General features: G+C 42.0%; 1 protein-coding gene across 1 annotated transcript; it reads left to right on the plus strand.

Annotated features, from left to right (window-relative positions):
• The first annotated feature begins 480 nt into the window (after positions 1-480).
• On the plus strand, positions 481-9,664 carry CDCA7L (cell division cycle associated 7-like). Its single transcript, XM_009579035.1, has 8 exons — positions 481-617; positions 1,078-1,428; positions 3,307-3,381; positions 4,797-4,982; positions 6,458-6,589; positions 7,455-7,604; positions 8,770-8,906; positions 9,261-9,664. Exons 2-8 carry the CDS (start codon positions 1,081-1,083, stop codon positions 9,289-9,291), a joined length of 1,059 nt encoding a protein of 352 aa, XP_009577330.1. The 5' UTR covers positions 481-617; positions 1,078-1,080; the 3' UTR covers positions 9,292-9,664.
• Positions 9,665-19,741: the final 10,077 nt, after the last annotated feature.

Genomic DNA, 19,741 nt, shown 5'->3' on the forward strand with positions numbered 1-19,741 from the left:
CTGCTGCAGCAAGCCCAGAGGAGAGTGTTGTTTCTACTGCTAAGTGAAAAAAAGGAAGGCACTTTCTTACTGTGGCTGTGGTTTGTATTTTCTTCCATTCAAGGCCTGTTTTTTTACGTCCAGAAGAAAGCATACAAAACAACATGATAATTTACACATAAATGGATAGTTTGTTTTTATTGGGTAGTAGTGAAGAAGAGGAGGAAGAGGTGAAGAAGAAAGTTTCCCTCACAAGAAGCAGCTCAGTTAAAGCCCTGTGCTCAAAATGAGGGAAAAAAAATCCTGCTAAGTTAAAATATCTCAATGCTGAAACTCTGAATGTCTTCTACTTTTTTGACAGGCTTTGCCTGCAGAGTGCTTTCACAGTATACGCCGTCCAGTTGGTACCTGCTTGAACCTCAGAACCTGTTTATTGTGACTGTGTGACCACTCTGTATCTGACTGTCTTTCACAGCTACTGGCTGATATTTTTACAGGGGGTTCGATTTCAGTCCAGATACCTCACTGAAGAACTGCGGAGGATTTTCACTGAAGACACCGACTCTGAAACAGAAACGTTTGAAGGCTTCCCTTCAAGCGAGGTGGATGTGAACAAAAAAGGAGTTCTGGTAAAGGCAGTCACCTACGCGTGAATGTATATGTTAACTTCTTTTTTTCTGTCTCTTCTGTGTAAGCCTCATGTTCTAGTAGGAGTGTTTCTGGTACACCATGATGTTCATTCTTCATGCTGAAGAAAAATACGTATTATCTTAAAAGAGAAGAAAAGCTTTATTTAATGTAACGTCACATATTAGAAATGAGAACTTCTTCCCCTGCTTGTAGACTGACTGTGCTGGGCAAGATTGTTCCTCTGAAGACAGCCATGTCTGTATCCCAGACAATATTAATATATAGATCTTGTGTCGGTCTCTGTACAGGGAGAAGTTGTGTACTGTGAACTTTTAAAAATTTGTTGATATGGGTGAATTTATGACAGTGCCTTCGGGTGGTGAGACTGCTGCCTAGAATTAGTGATTTAAAAATGACCTTTCTTGTTTCACAGCCAATAATGTAACATGGGATTCTTCCTGCCTCTAGGCGATGGAGTTAGACTTGAGTGATGAAGAACGCAATAATTTATTGGGTAGTGAGGAGGAAGAGGCGAAGAAGAAAGTTTCCCCCAAGAGAAGAAGCTTTGGCCTTCGTGTTGCCTTGCAGTTTCCCACCAGAAAGTCGTCTGAGAAAAAAGTGCCTGAACAGGCTTCTTCTAACTTACCTCTAAAGGACAGTGAACCCCTCACACCTCTTTCAAAAGAAGTAAGCTGCAAGCGGTGGGACAAACTAGAGGGCTCTGCTTCAGAGTCTGAAGAAGACATTAAAGAAACACAGGAGGAGAGTTCCAGTGCTCTGCTTAAGAGAGCTGTGAATATTAAAGAAAATAAAGCCATGGTAAGACTTAAGAGCAGTGCTTTGTTCTCTGACATTTACATCCGAGTACTTGGCTTCATCACACTTGAATTTTGGGGTCCCCACTGGTGCTGTGCTGTGACTTTGGGAAAATCTTGTGGTGGTTTGTGTTTGAATTTTTCTACATAGGGGAAGACCCTAGAGGACCATCAGCACTCAGACATTTACCCCTAAAATAGCCTCAAGTAGGACTAGCCTGCTCAAGTTTAAAACCAGAGTTGAACCAAGCATTTTGTATGTGGATGTGAACAAAGTTACAGATGCCCAAGTTGCAGTCTTCAGAACATACCAGAAAACCAGCCGGTCCCTTCAGGTGGTTCGTCGTGTCATTTGCACAATAGAGTTTCTACTTTTCATTTGTGTCTCTCAGATCTGCTGCAGTTACTGATTGGAAAGCCAGATAAAAACTGCGAAGGATGATAAATGTAATTTTTCTGTTGTGTGGCATGTGATGTTTACAGTTATGCTTTGCTATATAACTGCTGAAAGTGTGTGTATGTGTGTGTGTAGGTGCGGAAAAGAGAGACACTGATCGTTCCCTAACGCTTTTTCCTCTATTGTCCAAAATGCCACCAGCTCTCTTTGATTATCATGCTGCCGTGCAAATCTGAGTTGATGTTGGGTCCTCAGTGGCTCCTTCAGTTTTACTGTATTCCAGGAAAAGTTGCAGCTTCCAAGTAGTCTTGGGGCTCAAGTACGCCTCTTGGGTGTGTGGGCCTGCAGCTCCCACGTAAAAACTTCCTTTAGTTTTGTACCTGTGTTTCTAATCTGTCTTGTATCCTCACTGCTGTTGTGTTGGTCTTGCTGCTTTTCCACCCTTCTCACCTTCCACTCTTCCTTCTAGTTCAACCATTGCGAAATTCGTTGGCATCCTAGTTGCGGTACTGTAATGACATTAAATAGCTCTTGATAAATGCCACACTGAAGTATTTATTGAGAAATGCTGTATCCAGTTTGTAATCTCATGATTGGTATATGGCGGTCTCAGAGACAGCTAGCAGCTTGGCTCATGCCCGCTATTGCTGGCTTTTCAGAAGATAGCCGTATCCTGGCCTTCTGGAACAGGTCAGTATTTTTTTGGACCTGTCAGCCACTGCTTCTGTTGAAATGTACCTCCAGGACATCTCCTACACGGTGCAACAGATCATCCACATACGCCATGGTTAGGGGAACCGCCAGAGGGGCTTAGTTGTTTTACGACTTTGCAAATGAGTGTGTACCCATGTCGCTGTGTGTATCTGCACAAAGCAATGGGTATGTAGCATTACTGAATGTGGTTTGCAGCATTTGTGAAATCAGCACTAGCTGTCGTGGTTGAAAAAGTGATGTTCCTAGTCATTGCTACTAAGGACCACTGAAAAATGACGAGCAAAGTTTCCCTGCTGCAATGTCACTGCTTAAGGGGACGCTCCGAGTTCCCTGACACAGGTGTATTGGCAGTCATTCAGTGAAATAGCCCACAGGGAACATCTTACAGCCTTCTGGCCAAGGGCACCCTGTCTTTCTTTTCTCCCTCCTGTCTTACGAACTGTGAATTTCTTGTTATCAGTCATAGATAGTGTAACCATGTTGTAATGCGCTGCCTCAGTGCTATTTCGACAAGATTGGATGTAATTCTAGCTAATTCTAATTCCCAGTAAGAATTAATGGGAACTGTGAAGTTAGTACTGCCTGCAGAGTTTTGCTCGTTCAGGGGTAAATGAACCCCTTTTATGACCCCCACTTAAATAAAGTGCTTCCAGAAAGGTTTCATGCACTGAAACTTCATGTGTTTAGATATAATGTGAAGAGCGGATGATAGGTGTTGCTTATTTGCAAGTTTGCAGGGAGTTTTCAATGCGGTATCACTGTTGATTTCAGCTTGCCCAGCTGCTGGCAGAACTGAATTCCATACCAGACCTGTTCCCAGTGAAAACGCCCACCTCGACTCCTTCGGTAAGTCTCTGCTACTGGCTAGAGGTGACAGTCATTTTTGCTAGACTTAGGATTAATGTGTTTCCTGATGAAATGCTTTCACCAAGTTTGTTCTGGTTTTCTTTGGTTTTCGTCACTTTATTTGTGTAGATTTGCTATTGGTCAGTATTTAAGTAGCAGAGGTTATGTGGGGAAATGGAATTTCATAAGGTAATTTATGAAGAAATATGGAGACCAAGGCGAGATGCTTTATCATTTTTGCCCCAGAAATACTGTTGAGATGCTAGACAAATGTCTGTATGTGGGAATAAGGAAGAGTAGTTGCCTTCCTTTGGGTTTAGATCCTGTTAATTTCCCTCTTGCAGGCTTTCCTTTTAAAATCCACACTTCCCAGTAGAGCTATGCTGATGAAATTCAACCACTTCAACATGAACACGGAATGATACTGAGTTATTTCAACTGACTTTTCTTGGCTAGAGGCAGAGAACTGTCAACCTCTCTAGGTTCTCTGTAGAGTAATGTTTTTGCACATGTTTTATAAACTGAAGAGATTTGAGGAAAAATTGAAGGGCCGCGTCTTTGGGAAGCCCATGTAGAAATGCTGGTGTGGTGGTTGTCAGGTGAAAAGGTGAAGCCAAATTACACAGTCTGTGAAAGGCTGGAACCTTGCTAGCTCTAGTTAAATGCTGTAGAAACTTAAACATCGTTTGAACACATACATAAGCCTGCTACTTTTATTTAGTATCTTTACTTGGCGGGGGGTGGCATCTGGAGTATTTTAATTATCTCTTCTGCTTGGTTTTTGACTTCTAGCCTGTCTCGTGATGTGCTTTTCACTTCTTTCGAAGGAGATAACTAAGGAGTACAGTAGCAAGCAGACTTGCTTCCTACATCTTGTTTATCCTTCAGATTTAGTAGATACCTTTATGGTAGGTGTCTATGCAGGACTTCTGTTGCATCAATTTAATCATGCAGTAATTGGCAGTTGTGACAATATGAAAAGGGAATCTTGTGCCTCCTAGTAATTTCCAGATCTAGGAATCTGGAAGTAGGAGAAGAAACTTATTAATGTATTGAGATGTATTCAATTTGTCGGAAAATCTGAACCTTTAGCTGCTGAAAAACAGTGGGAACTAGCTTCTACCTTAATATGCCATACAAAAAATTTTGGTATAGTTCTGTGATGTTAGTTGGAATAGAATTTGACTGTGAAAGTGTGGTGTTTTAAAAGGATCAAAAAGGTATAGAATGTAGGGAGAACACTTAAGTATATACTAGAAATTTGAGAGCTTTGGCTTAACAAATAAGGAGTGGGAGAAGAACAGATTAATTCATGATAGTACAAGTGCGGTACAGACATTGTGAGATAATTTCTGGTGTTTAACACTACAAACATAACTGAAAGGACAGTTACTGGAATTGTCTTCTCTTTCCAGAAACAGAAGAAAATCCCAAGGAGGACATTTTCTGAAGGCCAGATAGCACGTCGCATGAACCCAACCAGAAATGCTCGTCCACCAGAGAAATTTGCCTTGGAAAAATTTACTGTGTCAGCTGTTAGATTTGCAGAACACTTCCGTAGCTATAGACAACAAAACCTCTTGAAGAAGAGACTCAGTGTGGTATTTGCCAGACTTTGGTATCTCCGGTAGTCAGGGATTAGGAAACATTCATTTAAATTGTTGGCCAACACTTAGAGCAGAGATCACATCCTACAGAAAGTCAATGAGAACCTTTGGTTTGGGATTAGCTACGGAAGAAGTTGTCTTCAGGCCTTCCTGCCTCATCTTTCACCCATTAACTGGGCTCTGTGACCAAAACATAACAAGGCAGTTTACTTATGGTCTATTATTTATTTATTATATGAAAAATATTAGAGCCCACAATGTAGAAGGCCTTCGAGTGACAAGGAGGTGGGTCTGGTGGAGGTGACAAAGCAGATCTTCTCTATCTTCAGGCTCAGGAAGAGTTAGCAAAAACCCCTCTCTGGAAATAGCAGAGGGATGATAGAGAGGAGTTATATAGCTGAACTGAGAATGAATAAAGGGAATCTGCACATACAAACTGCTGACATACTGGCTAGCCATTCAAAAGTTGCAGATTTTATTCTTCACCATTTTTTTTAAAATCTCCTGGTTTTCCCTCCCTTGGCTTATGGTGGTCATTTGTTTTAGTTATATTTACTGTATAGCCTTTATGGGGAAGACTTTTAAGTTTGTATTGGTACATGGTAGAGACTGGATCTCAGTTCTGCTTATAGGAACGAGTGCTGGATATAGTTGAAGCATTGTAGAGGGAACTTGGCTATTAAACAAGGTGGAGTAGCACTGAATGAGAACCTGGCTGGTAAAAGACTATTTTGGAGAGAACAGAGCTGATCTAGGGTGAAGGACAAATTGGGTGTTAAGAGTGGGGTAGGCGGAAGGCTAAGGATCAGTTGAGACTTGTACATGAAATTTGAAATCTCCTAGGCGGCATAATGACGGCCCATGGATTGGGGCCAAAGAGATTGATATTTGGAAGGAAAAAAAGAGCGCGTAATAGTGAGTGAAGGACTCTCTTCCAGATAACAAACAGGATAATAACAGAGGGCCGGGTATGGCAGGACTAACCTAAAACTTCAGTAAAGTCTTTTTTTGCAGGACCTTAGAGAAAAGCATTGGAGAAAGCAATTAGAGAGCATGCTAAGAGATTGAAGGAGCAAAGCATGGGAAGGCAGATGGTTATAGTTCCTTATTTTGAGAGGGAAGAAATGCAGTATGACGAGTTACAGTGCAGGTGTGCAGAGAATGCAAAGAAAAGGAGGTAACAGAAAAACATGTTAGGAATTTGTGGAAATAGAAGTAGCAATGATAGGAAGGAAGAACATACAAACAGAATAAATAATTAATGGAGTGCAGAGAAGATCAGGGAGGAGAGGGAGAGAAAGAGGCGGTGATGACTTGGAAACTTTATTCCCTGTTCTTCCAGTGGTCTATGAGCCTGTAGTCCCCTCTAGACTGCATACGCATTATAAATGAAAGAACTTGTCACCAAGTGTGGTGACAGAGTCTTCATGACACCAGACAAAAGGTGTTGAGATGAGTTTGTTTAGCAGGGGGATTGTGGAGTGCGCAAAAGAAGGAGATCATCAAAGTACTCATCTCACCGTCCAGTAGAAGATATTACTGAGGAGGACTTGGACAACATTGCAATCACTGTTAAAGACAAAATCTATGACAAAGTTCTAGTAAGTGGCTGCTGTTTTCTTTAGTGTGTCCATTTGCTTGAAATGGAAAGTTTCCTAACAGTTCATCTGGCGTTTGCTAAAGGGTATGCTTTCCTGAAGTTCTGGAGAGTGCAGTTTTGCGTTACTATGTTACACAAGCACAACTCGGAAGCTTTGCCAGGCTTCTGTGGGCTTGCCCATGCTGGTTGATACGCCCCACCAACTTTTTGCTTCTGTAAAGAAGTGCTTTCTTGCCATAGAGCTATTAAGTGGAATTTGCTATAGCTATGACTCACCACTGATAAGAGTTGACATCCCTTTTATCTCTCATTCTCACTTAATATAAATGTGGTGGTGGTGGTGGTGGTTGTGCCATTAAATAATAGTGATCCCTGCTGCTCCTTGTACCCCCTGGAAATGACATTTCTGTACGGGTTGGGTAGTTTCCAAAGCTCTTGATGGAAATCCTCCTCCTTCACCAGATTTGGCTGTTATTAATTGTCATAAATATCTAGATCAGCTTACTATATATTTCATGCTTCATGGTATTTGCAGAGATAAGTCAGAAGGTAATTTTCTGAATAGTTTTAGTTTTTTCCTAGGTAGAGGAAAGGATCAGAACTGTGACATGACGTTCATGTAGCTTGAGACTTCCAATGCAACTGAGGCTGGGCACTGTCTCTGTAAAATCCCTAGCATCTCTCCAGATAACTATATGATTTATCATAGTAACAGAACTTACGGTTCTTACTAACATTTTCGTTGCTGAATTTGACTTTGGTTTGAAGTTTGTGCTTTGCTATCAGCAGATACATTAGGAAAGTTCAGCAACAAGCATTTAAGATGTCCTTCATACATACGTTTTTCTCCTTCTTTCCAACTTTAGGGTAGTACTTGCCACCAGTGTCGACAAAAGACAATTGATACAAAGACAATCTGTCGCAACCAGGGCTGTGGAGGAGTAAGGGGGCAGTTTTGTGGACCATGTCTTCGAAATCGATACGGGGAAGATGTGAAATCAGCACTGCTTGATCCAGTAGGTATCATTTCTTGGGCTTTGAAAGAACATGTAATGAATTTTTTTTTTTTTTTTTTTTTTTAGTAAACTGTGATGAATACATGCTCATGCTAACACGGTGTTCAAAGCTTTTTGCCATGAGAAGAGCTGTAGTACTGTTACGACTGACACTGGTCTTGTTGGAACTCAAGTGGAAGGTGCTGGACCTGGGTTACAGTCCATCGGGCTTCGTGCTTTGAAGCTCCACTTGCTTACCAGATGGTGGAGGGCAAGTGTGAGAGCTTTTAAGAAAAGGAATCTCTCCTCATTCAGAAAAATGCCAAAATATACCCTTTTTTTTAATGCTCTCAATAACGTGGCATGCAAAGCAGGTTCCTTGTTTTAGGTTCTGATTTTTAAATATAAGAAAAAAGGAGTATACCTAAAAGTCTTAGGGTTGGCTCCCTTTTCTCTGTTGTCCCCTGAGGCACTGAGCAAGGAGAGGGCACAGGCTGCTGCCAGAGAATGAGACACATGGCTACGCAAAGACCTCTCGGCAGAATAGCACGCTCTGTGCTCAGCTTGTTCTGGGACCTCCTCTCCCCCATCTCTGCTTTAGACATGGGCTTCTGGGCTCTTCTGAAGGACAACGAAGAACTAATGGCTCCAAGGTGCTGGCCCACTGTGGCAGTGGCTGCTATACTGTAATGCAGGCTGTTAGCACCTGCACCTCTATGTTCAGTTGCTGAGCAGCTGGGAGATTCCTGACTTCAAGTACATGCTGGGTAATTCAGTCTCAGGAATCGGGCTGTGCCAGCAGGCAGAGCCAAAGAAACTTGTCACAGGGGGTACCCATCTTTTTCTAGGGAGTTCACTATGGTCAGCCTAACATAGGATGAGTTATCGTTAGGCATTAGAGATGCCTTTAGTCTATTATAAATTAATACTGAACAAATCAGAGAGCCTGAGTCTTCAGAGTAAGAAGCATTCAAGCAAACAGGGTAGTATTTAATCATTTCTTTAGTCCTGCAGAATTTGGAAAGTGTTAACAAGGTTGGCTGACTGATTCAGGCTTTTAAAACCTTGCCCTGAACAATGACGCAGTAAGGATGCCATACTCTTGTCCGTTTGAGCAACGGGAAGGCGAATATAACCTTACTCGTGGCTTGCCTTTAACCCCCCTCCCACATTCACCCCCTTGCAGGCCTGGATCTGTCCTCCTTGTCGCGGGGTGTGCAACTGCAGCTACTGCCGCCGGCGGGACGGGCGCTGTGCCACAGGCATGCTCATCCACCTGGCCAAGTTCTACGGCTATGACAACGTCAAGGAGTACCTGGAAAGGTGAGGGCGGTACCCCACGGTTGTTCCTATTCAAGCTGTTGTAGCCCTTTAAATAATACTTGACGTTTGTGGCCTGGGGCAGATCCTGGACGAATGCAAAAGAAGTCTCTTAGACTTGAGATTTCTTGTAGGCTGAAATCGGCTGCATTAAAGTGAGTCATATTGTCTGTGTAAACAACTCACTTGCTTAAGAAATTGAAATGCTTTTCCCTATTTTGAAATAAGTATTGATTGCTTCAAGCATATAGAAGTGCTATTTTGGAAGCTGTCATCTTCAGCCATGGAAATTGTCTGTTTATGGGGAACCTGAGTTTCCTAAAAAGCACTAACGCTGTTTTCTTGCATGTCTTCTAGTTTACAAAAACAACTGGCAGATGACAATTGAGAACACTGAACTCAAGCTGTGCCTGCAACTAGTTAATATGTTGACAAATTTTGACTTTAAAAGGTTATTACTATGTTTTATATAAGATAGAATTGTAGAGTATAGTATATGCATTTCTGTGTCGGGAACTTTTTGTATTGATGTGGTCTTATGCAAAAGATCTCTCAGGAAAATGTTTTGGTAGAGAAATCTACATGCACAGACCTATACGTTAAGTGAAATGGCACTCTTGAACTTTGAGTGGTTAATTTTTAATAGAGCTACACAATCACATGATGGTCAATTTGATCAATATTGTTATTTATATAATTGTGCAAGCTTGCAGAAAGGGTGTTTAACAACTACCTGTAAAGCATACCCCATCTTAAAGAAACAAAAAACCCCTTGTGTTCCAACTTGACCATAAAGATTCAGTTTTCCAACCCTTGCTTTCTGAACCTATTCCTCCACCTGTAGTTCATGGAACTTGTCCCTGCAAAGAAGGGAGGGGTACTTTCATCTGAATGCCGTTATATTCCAGCCAAAGCTGGTGCAACCTACCAGTGGGAGGAGGATTTTTTTTTTTTATTCCAAAGTGCAATTAATCACTGAAACATGAAAGTGGAAGAGTGTTTTGTAAAAAAAAAAAAAAAAAAAAAAGTGTTAAACATCATCCCAATAAAGAAAAAGAATTGCTCACCAGCAGTTTTTATGTGATGCACCTGCTGCTTGAACCAACTACCTTACAGCAGTCCTAACTGCTTAACTGGTTTAAATCACAAAGTTCAGGATTACTTTTTTTACATACAGTTCTACTTAGATGTTTTTTCATATGTACAACCAAGCTTTCAAAGAACTTTAAATGCAACATATTTGTATTGCAGTATGATTATGTTAAAATTCTTGTAAGATACACATTTCATTTTATGTAGAGAGAATAAAGAATAATCAAGAGGAGTGTTTTGTGACTCAAACTATACCCAGATGCTGATGTTTCCCAATTACTTTCCCATAGCTGGTGTAACAAAGGAATGCTTACAGATCAATAATCATTATGTGGAGAAACACATGAACATAACACTGACGGATGAGGAAATAACAACATAGAGCACATAAGTGTTACACTAAGGATTGTGTTTTTGTGAGGCAAATCTCCTGCTCCAGCTGACTGTGAAAAATATTTATCTCCTTTTGCTTTAACTACAAGGCAGATTGAGAAAGCAGCACGTACTATTGAAAGCTTAGTACTAAACTGCCAAGTGTAAAGCTACTCCTGCCAGAACCCATTTAGCTGGCTTCTCCTGGCTTTTCAGATTGAAAGTCCAAACGTAAGTTGGCCTTCTGCTTTTGGTTTTATAAACTGGACATTTGTAAACATTCTTAGTTTCCCTTTGATCCACTGGAAGAGCCCTTACAAAAATGACTGGCATGGCTGGAGTCAATTCCTTGAGCCGGGCTTCAGCTATGGTCCCCAGCTGGATGTCCCACCTGGTGCCTGCAATAAACATAGGCACATGGTTTACATGGTGTTCTGTAGTGCAAGACCAGAATAATTTGGGTTTAAACAGTTGCTTATTGCTAAATACTTAAAGTTACATTTGAACAGATATAGTGTAGACTCTTGTTGGCCTGCTATGCGTCATCTCTTTGTATGAATGTGGGGATGAGAATGTAGCAGCTGCCTGGACTGGACTCCTGGTTGCATCAGCATGTCCTTTTATTGAAAGCAGGGACTGGAAACTGCTTGCAATTGGGACTTTGAGTATGCCTGTAACTGAGTGTGCCTGTCAGAGTCAAGTGCTCAGATTTTCTCCTAATTCTCCACTAGTTTATGGTCAAGTATTCCAAAAGCTGGAGAACTACACTGGAGTATTTAGCGTATGTTTGTATCGTGAGATATCAATGCAGTGCAGTTATGACAGATGAGTTCTGTGCTGCTGAAGGGCCAAGCACTTTCTGAAAGCTGCTGGATTTGTTGTGTGTTCTTCTAACATAAACCAGCATATAAAATATTACAGATGCTTACTGTGGATTTTAAGAGTGTTTATGTAGCAAGAGGAAAGTTTATATTTGCAAATACCAACACAAACACAGAAACACAGCAACTGCAGCTCATAAGGTTCCTTGATACCTTCCTTATATCCAGAGGAGGAATGAACAGTATTGCCCTTTGAGTGACAGATGTTTTAAAAAAAAATCCTCTGAAAAATTCAGGCTACCTTTTCAAAAAGCAACAGTCAAATGACATGCTCGTCATTGCTCTAGTCCCTGAGCCTGACTTTCCCTTTGGGGCTTATCTTCCTTCCAAAAGTCTTGCTTTCCTTTCATTATATTCAGATCTAGTGAAGAGTATGAGTAATGATGATGTTTCCCTAATTGCCTGTTGGAGTCATTCACCTTTCCTCTAATTAGCTGTAACTTAGTTGACAGCCTTTCTAAGTTAAAACTTAAATCTCATTTTGACTGCGGGCCTTAATTGTCATTCCTAAACTAGATGCTTCAGTCTCAGGAAAAAAACGTCCCAAAAGAGCCAGGTACAATGTTTATTCTCTGAAAGTGGTTAATAGAGGGGTTGCAGCTCAACAGATGAACACCATTTCCATTCAGGACAGCCTACAGCCACATTACAGCTACCGCAATAATTGACTGCCTGGAAACCCAGATGAAAAATCTACTTGTGTCATACTTACTTACACATCACCCACTTAGGTATGTCATGCTAATACAGGGGTTCTCAAGTATTTCCTTGCTTCTTGGTATGTCTCCCCAATGGCCTATAAGTATTATGGCCTAGGAAATGAAAAATTCAGAGTTCTTTATATCTGTTTATTTAGACGACTTTCTGCCAAGGGGGGAGAAAAAAAAACAGGAGAAAGATGATTTTGAAAACAGCTTTTTTCATGGGTTTTTGGTTTGGGTTTTTTTGTTGTTGTTTGTTTTTTAAGCTGCAACTGTGTAGATGGCTTGATCCAGGTTACCAACATCTGGTAACTACTAACCCTATTCTGCACCTCTAAGAGCTGCAGAACATTTCTAGGTGATCAGTATTGGGGTGAAATTTAAAGTCTCTGGAATAGTTTTAAGCTTCTGAACCTCAATTAGATTAGAGCTGCTGCTTTACTACAATGCAGACCTTGTTCAGACTCAGTTAACAGTTATTTAAATGCATGAAGTATAGTTGGTGATTAGCACACCAAGCTGGTATGAAATTTAAAGTCACAGTGGACCAACACCAACAATCCACCACCATTCCTAAACTTCCTCGGTGCTGTTCGAGGATCACAACACTTTAGTCCAACTCCTGATGGAACTTACCTACCTAATGAAGGAAGTTAGAGTCCCTGAACTAGGTTACTGAGATCAAGCAATTTAAGTTTATTTCTGACCTTCCATGAAAAGCCCACAGATACAGGCTCCCTTGGTGGGTGGCCATAATCTTTGGTCTTTTTGGTAACATCTACAGTCAAGCACATCTTATCTATAAAGGCCAGTTGTTCTCGTGTGCCGTGCTCTGCATTACAGCTTTAAAAAATAATACTTTCAGTAATTCAATATCCAGAAAGTAATTTTAATGTCAGAACTGTTAAAATACCCCTCTTGGGCCTGTTGTGCACAAGCCTGAGACTGACTAGGGTTTGTTTTGTTTTGTTTTTGTGGTTTTTTTAAACTTTGGCCATTAGTTGAAGTAAGGCAAAAAAGCTGCATGAATGCAATTGTTTGAAAATAAAACATTCGGCACAGTACAGAACAAACCAACCGCCTCCTTAGCAGGGGAGCAAGACTGCATTCCTGTCTGCACTCTGAGACACCACCTCTCTCCAGCTGAGTCCCTGTTCAGAACGAGCCCGTGCTAACATCTCTTCTAGCCTGCACGGTCCTTGCGTCCCCCCAGCCTTTGACAGGAACAAGCGCCAAGAAGAAAGTTTGGAGAGAGGCAGTAAAAGGAGTGAAAAATACAGCTGGGCTTCTCTACGCCTGTGCACAAAATGAGCCCCATTTGGGGACCTCGACATGAGCAGCAGAGAGAAGAGGAGCTGCCTGCCAGCCCTCCTGCTGCCACCCCCTTCTGCTTCCAAGTACAGGGAGAGGCGCTTCAGTATCTGGGCTGCAAACACTCCCTGGGCCCCGCTGCCCATCTTCTCCAGGGAATGATGGCAGCCCGGCCACGGTGTCCTGTGAGGAGCTCCTGGTCACCTTTCTGCTAGGCTAGTGAAGGATTATATGGGTGTCATCGGTGGCCATGCAGAATTTGAGATAGCCTGTTATTGGGCTCTCATGTGGCTCCACTATGGTCTTCAGAATAAACACATGCATATGTGCTGTGATCATGGCAAGAAGTGAGACATCAATACACTGCTGAAGGTTTTTCATCGCCTACTGTGGCAACAACTACACAAAGAGGACTGGCAGACATTTATTTTTTTCTGTTTAACCTGGTAACTGCGTTAATACTAAGGAATAAACCAGAAGGGTACCATGACATACACACTGAATTAGTTACATAATAATGGCAGGAAAACTTGCACTCTTAACCTCTTTTAAACTATGAAATTCAGCTTTTATTTCCCTAGCTACTTTGTTGTCACGCTTCTGAGTAGACTAAAGACGCGTTTGGGTTGTTTCCCCTGCTTCCAGGAGATGGTTATTCTGATGCCAAGGAGTCTACCTACAGGAGAAGAACTTGGACTAGAGGATTTTAAGAATGGGACAACTCACTGCTAGGACTCCCTGTTACAGAGCAAGGTTGTTGTCAAGTAGATGTTAAAGAGAGCACATGATTAAACCCGAGATATTTCAGTCTTAGTTTTCCTGCCATTTTTGTTATTTCTTTACTTTTCTCCTGCTAGGAGTCCCTGTTACAGAGCAAGGTTGTTAAGTAGATGTTAAAGAGAGCACATGATTAAACCCGAGATATTTCAGTCTTAGTTTTCCTGCCATTTTTGTTATTTCTTTACTTTTCTCTTCAGCTTAGATACTTGGCTGATTTTTATCTTTTTATTTAAACTGTGCTTAACTCTCCAAGCAGCATCACAAACATAGCTAACACACAAACATAGCTAACACCAATGGTAAAAAATAAATGTTCGGCAGTGAAAGGATATGCCCGGTTCCTTACAACCATCACTGCTTACCTGTCAGAAAGGACTGAGGATTGAACAAGCCGGAAAGCCGCACCACTGCTGGCAGCACAAGGTCCTGCGTCCAGATCTCAAGTTCTCCGTATCATATGAGAAGATCGGTAACCCTAAAAGAGAAGCAGCAATAGCTTCTGCCTTAATCTATTTGTACGACTTTTTTAGGCAAAATAAACTGCAGACTTCAAGTGTAAGAGTCCTTTTGTCTACAGAGAAGGTACACGGCTGAAGTAACCCGAAAGTATATGCTTATGTAAGCATAAGGTCATGGTTTTAGTGGAATTTGTTCTTTCCCTGATGTAGGTATGTCTGAAATCAATTGTAGAAGGGGATCAGGCATGAGACAGGTTGCTGCCAACACAGAATGTGAGTATGCTCAATCCTGTAAAACTTGTTGTTTTGGGGAGAAACATGAACATCACCATTAGTCGTGTTAACGCACCTTCAGAAACTGCCAAAAATTGGTAACAACAGCTGATGGCTTCTTAAATGCAAACTGTCTGATCCCATCTTCAGTGGTGCATTTAAACTTCCAATAGGCCAGAGCAAAGTACAAATCAGGAGCACAAGAGAGTCTGACAGAGACTCTGAATAATGCCATTCTGGAGCACACATTGCCCTGAGCTATCAGAGGAATTTCCAAAAACACTGCCTATTTTTTCCATATCTAACAGCCTGCAAGTGGCTATTGCTGGTGGCAGGGTAGGGGAAAAGGAATCCTGAAAGATGCTGAACATCCCTAGCACTTGTGACAAGGGAGGTGACGAAGCCTTGCTTCAGCGAAGTGCTTAGCATTTCAGTAAATCTCAGTAAACTTCAAAGTAAAACTGACTTGCATTAAGACAAATTTCAGAACAAAAAAATAAATGGAACAATGCTGCTGGTTTTAGATCACTGGAATAGCTCTGTGCATAGTAGCTAAACCCTGTTACTGTGGCGTACTTACCAGTGGGCAAGGCTGTATGTGGATGGATATGCTAGTTTAGTCCATGTGTCTGGCACAGCATCATAGAAGAGTGCGGACTGCAGCACTTCCATGTGAGGAGAAAACGGCAACTCCCCCTTTGTTTGGAGAACAATAAAAAGCATACTGGGATCATAAAGAATAGCTATTCTTTCATTTCCAAAAAAGCAACAGAAAGACCCAAAATACATAGAAGAACAACAGTACTGTTAATAAAAAAAGTCACTTGCCTTCAGACCGAGGCCCAGCTGTTTAAGAGACCGATGGAGCTCTGAAAGGAGGAGGTTCATCCTCTCACACTCTTGAAGGCAAACAAGGGCATAAGGGCTCCAGGCAGTAGTCTTCTGCATGATTTCTGCCATATTAAACTCCTCAGGAAGCATCTCCAGAGTACTATCCAGGACATTCTTAACCTTTCCAGGCCAATACAAACAGCCGTTAGAAATCACTGCAATTAACTCTTTTTGACTCTTCTACTTTCTTCTCCAGGAGAGAACAAACATCCCATTTTCTTAGGCAGATAAAAGCCAGAGATGCTCCCCGACCTTTGTTGTCTCTTTGGCAACAGTATTGGGAGAAATGACTGCAAACCAGTTAACACGTAGCAGCTTCTATTTAGCTTTACATTTTCAAGTAACACTGACCCCCAAAGCCCATCAACACATCGTCCCTGGGTTTGGGATGACTGCTCTTACAAGGATGTACTCTGAGATTGCCTTGGTTTTTAGTCAAGCAAGATTAGTAGTTTGTATTTCTATAGTACCTAATATCTCCCCCTCCACTGCCTACAGTCCTTTCTGTCTTGGGGATTAGGCAAAATAGAATGCAGGCACACGCATACCACGTCTCACCCCCAAAAAGAGCCTCTCTCCCTCCCCGCAGGCCTGCTCTGGAACTGAGACAGAACACAACTGAAAAACAATTCATAACAGTACTAATGAGCAGGAACTGAAATCACTTCATGCAGCTCAGTTTCCCCTTCAGCCCTAGCTTTGGCAGAATGAATGATGAATGCCATATATAACTGTCCATGCTCACCTAAGTGGATGGGAACCAAACGTGAAAAGCACAAGCTCCCCTTGGGAAATGAATTGGCTTCTTGCATGCAGAGCTGTCATATTCCCTTCTGCAAAACCCCCATATCTGATGGTGATAAGGGAAAAATAAAAAAAGAGTGCCCAGAGGAAAAGGAGGGAGTAAAGAAAGGGAAGGAGAGTTGCAGAAGAAGAGTGGCAGTCACAGGGGAATTTAATTAACTCTGGTAAGGATGAGGAGCTGAAGGCTTAGTCTCATGATATGCCAGTTTTGGGGGCATCTGGACATAGTTTCTCAGGCCTACACTCAGAAATGAAGGTGCAGAAGACAGCAGGGTCTGATAACAGAACTAGCTGAGATTTCTGATTACATTTTCCTTTCCTGCTCATCCCTTATTCATATAAATCTATTAAGCACAGCACCAGTGCTGTTCCATGCTTAAAACCCAGTCTTTTATGTTTTTCTGGAATCAGTTTGGCTGTTCTAAGTTATCTGGGTATCTGAGATACCTTGACTGTGAACAGAACTACAGTGCCCCAGTTAACTCCACATTAAGTGACAAAGCTTATCTTTGTATTAGGGTTGGTCCCTTCAACACAGCATCTGATAGCTTATAGGTATTAATGTTACTGTTCTGCTAAACTCCAGATTTGGTACAAGAGAAGTGCTCAGGCTAAGAGATGGTCAGACAGCCTCCTTGCCCAGATTTCACCTCTTCAGACTACCAGAAAACTAAAAATCCCTGAAAACCTCCTCCTCAGCTGCTGCTTGCAAGGCAAGTCTCTTGGAGCAGCCACATGGGCTGCTCGGATGGGCTTGGGCTGCTCTTCCTGGCGTGGAGACCTACACATCATTGCTAGGCTGTGCTGTGAACGTGGCAGAAAGAAGGCAGGACCACAGGCTGTGGGGGTCGTCCTATGCTTGGCACAGGTGGGAAGGAGCAGGGAAGCTACACAAAGGGGATTTATCACGCAGGAGATGGGAAGCAAGCACAGAGGTGAAGACTAGACTCACCAACTCAGCCAACCGTAACTTTTTTTAGTAAGTTAGTTTTGCTGTACTTTTTTATAAAAGCACACAAAAAAAGCAAGATAGATTCATCCCTTGTTTCCCACCTCATATGAAATTCAAAGTGAAAAAGAAAGTCTGCATAACAGGTTAGGTGTTCCTCTGGTCCAAATTCCGCCCTAGTGCAGTGCATTGCACAGGCTGGCGCATTATCATCGCTATTATTGACACTCAGCTGATCTTTGCTAATTTGATGCACCTTTTTTTTCCTAGAAACAAAGTCTAAAAGTAAGATGTGTGCTCCACATGTCATTAACAGCACCAAAACACACCAGATGAAGAACTTTGCCTTCTCCTCTCCGGACTGGCCTGATCCTTCTCCTACAAATGAATTCATGGGTTGCATTTCCAAAAGAGTTTTGAAGAGATTATCTGACATTGCTGTCAAGTGTCCCATCTCAACATTGGGGTGCAGTCCATATAGTAGAGGGCTTTCAGATGGAAGCATTTCATCTATGTATTTATGGTATCAAGCATAATCCAGATTTGGTGGGGCCAAGAAACCTGGTGCCAGAGTCAGTTCCCCTTCAAGCTTCAGTAAAAGAATCAATAATGTTATTGATAATGCTACCACCAGGTTCTCGAAACATTCTTCTGCATCTACAAAGTTGCAGAAATTTGTCTGGAGTCTACGAAAATGATGCCTATATGTTCTGATATAGTGGAACAGGGTTACCAAACTATTTTTAGCACAGTTTCTATTTGCACACTTTTCCGATGTTCCCATATTCTGCAGTATTGAAATACTGTTGCTGCTTCCTTTTCCTTCATGAGGATGCTCTGTTTATTTTAAGTAGTGGCTACTGAGGTGAGTGTATTTTAAGTACTGAATTTCTGCAACCCCTCAGTAGACGAGCAAGGATCGTTATGGCATTTTGCAGATGAGAGTCTGAGACACACATGATAGAGTGTCACACAGGACACCGGTGGGAGAGGCAGGACTGGAGCCTCGACTCACCTGAACCCCCATCCCAATAATACATGAGCCACAACATTAATTCTGCTTGTGTGTTGTTAATTGGGGGCTTTGCACAAACACACTGTGCTCATAATAACGTTAAAGAGGTTACCGGGAGCAACAGGTCAATGAGACAAGTAAGTGGAGTGTGGAAATGGGACAACATACGTCAGTATTTGTGCAATTCTTAGCTTGTCAGAAACAGTGATCCCAATCCACTTTCCACAGAAATGGTTGCCAGTTAGGACATTTCTTCATGTGTTGAAGTCCCTTCTTTTCTCTTCTGCCTGGCTGTTAACACCCAGAGGCTGGAACAGAAAGGAAAAACATGCTACTCCGTTCCATCTCTCCAAATGTAGGAGTCTTGCACGGGGTTTTGTACTGCTGCTTTGGCCTCAGTATGATAAAGAGTGGCGACAATTTTCACAGCAGAAAAAATTAAAGTCTCAATCAGCTCTATATTGAACCAAATACTATTAACTGCACCATTGCTATAGAACAGGCAGGCCCTACCCCTGTCAGGATATTAAAGATAAGACTCAGGACATGGGAGCAAGTCAAGAATTAAGTAGATAGACAGAGGGCTTTGGTGAGATGTACTCTCGGTGGGCTGCCCTCCTACTGATGACAGGACAGAATAAAAGCTGTAGCAACCACACTTATTTTCCAGGCTCCCCCAGCTCCTGCGCTGTAAGGACTTCACTGGATTCAAAGAGTTTCTCTGAACTCATTGTCATAGAGCTGTCTGGGATTTAAAACAGACTTGCAAGCTGGTTTTGCTGAAAATTATTTCTGGCTCTAAGTGGTACTTTTCACAGGAGCTATTTCTTCCTAATGCAGGGTCCACTCCACAAAATCACAATAAAATTTAACAGCTTTTGGCATTTAGAACAGTCAACAACAAGCTGCTGCTCACAATAACACCAGTAAGCACTTATTTCTGAAGTCATTTTGGTTCTGCAACCAGCCATTTACCTGCGCCTGAACCTGCACAACTAACCTCACCCACAATAAGCTATGTCTGAAGACGCCACTTTGAAGTAGTGCCGAGGTTTTGAAAAAAGCCCTGTTATTCACCTTGAGCCCAAGATAATTCTGTCAGACAATCTGTACTTACCAATCTCTCTGCTGGCACTTAAAAGGGTTTTACTGTATTTCTGGGAGTCATGTACACAGAGGGAGGCTGCAGGTTTCGGGGGTTCATAGCAGGAACTCACCGCCCTTCTGTCCTTATGACAAATCCCAGATGAGGTATAGCAATAATCCACATTATTGCTTATTGTAACACACCTTGTGGAATGAATTTATAGC

This window comes from Fulmarus glacialis, unplaced genomic scaffold (genome assembly GCF_000690835.1).
Source record: "Fulmarus glacialis isolate BGI_N327 unplaced genomic scaffold, ASM69083v1 scaffold41875, whole genome shotgun sequence".
NCBI lineage: Eukaryota > Metazoa > Chordata > Aves > Procellariiformes > Procellariidae > Fulmarus > Fulmarus glacialis.

What these genes read in the sequence shown, in the direction of transcription:
- CDCA7L (XM_009579035.1), top strand. Translation starts at nt 1,081, where the DNA reads ATGGAGTTAGACTTGAGTGATGAAGAACGCAATAATTTATTGGGTAGT. An exon ending in TTAAAGAAAATAAAGCCATG is followed by an intron (nt 1,429 to 3,306) that starts GTAAGACTTAAG and finishes TGTTGATTTCAG; the next exon opens with CTTGCCCAGCTGCTGGCAGA. An exon ending in AATCAGCACTGCTTGATCCA is followed by an intron (nt 7,605 to 8,769) that starts GTAGGTATCATT and finishes ACCCCCTTGCAG; the next exon opens with GCCTGGATCTGTCCTCCTTG.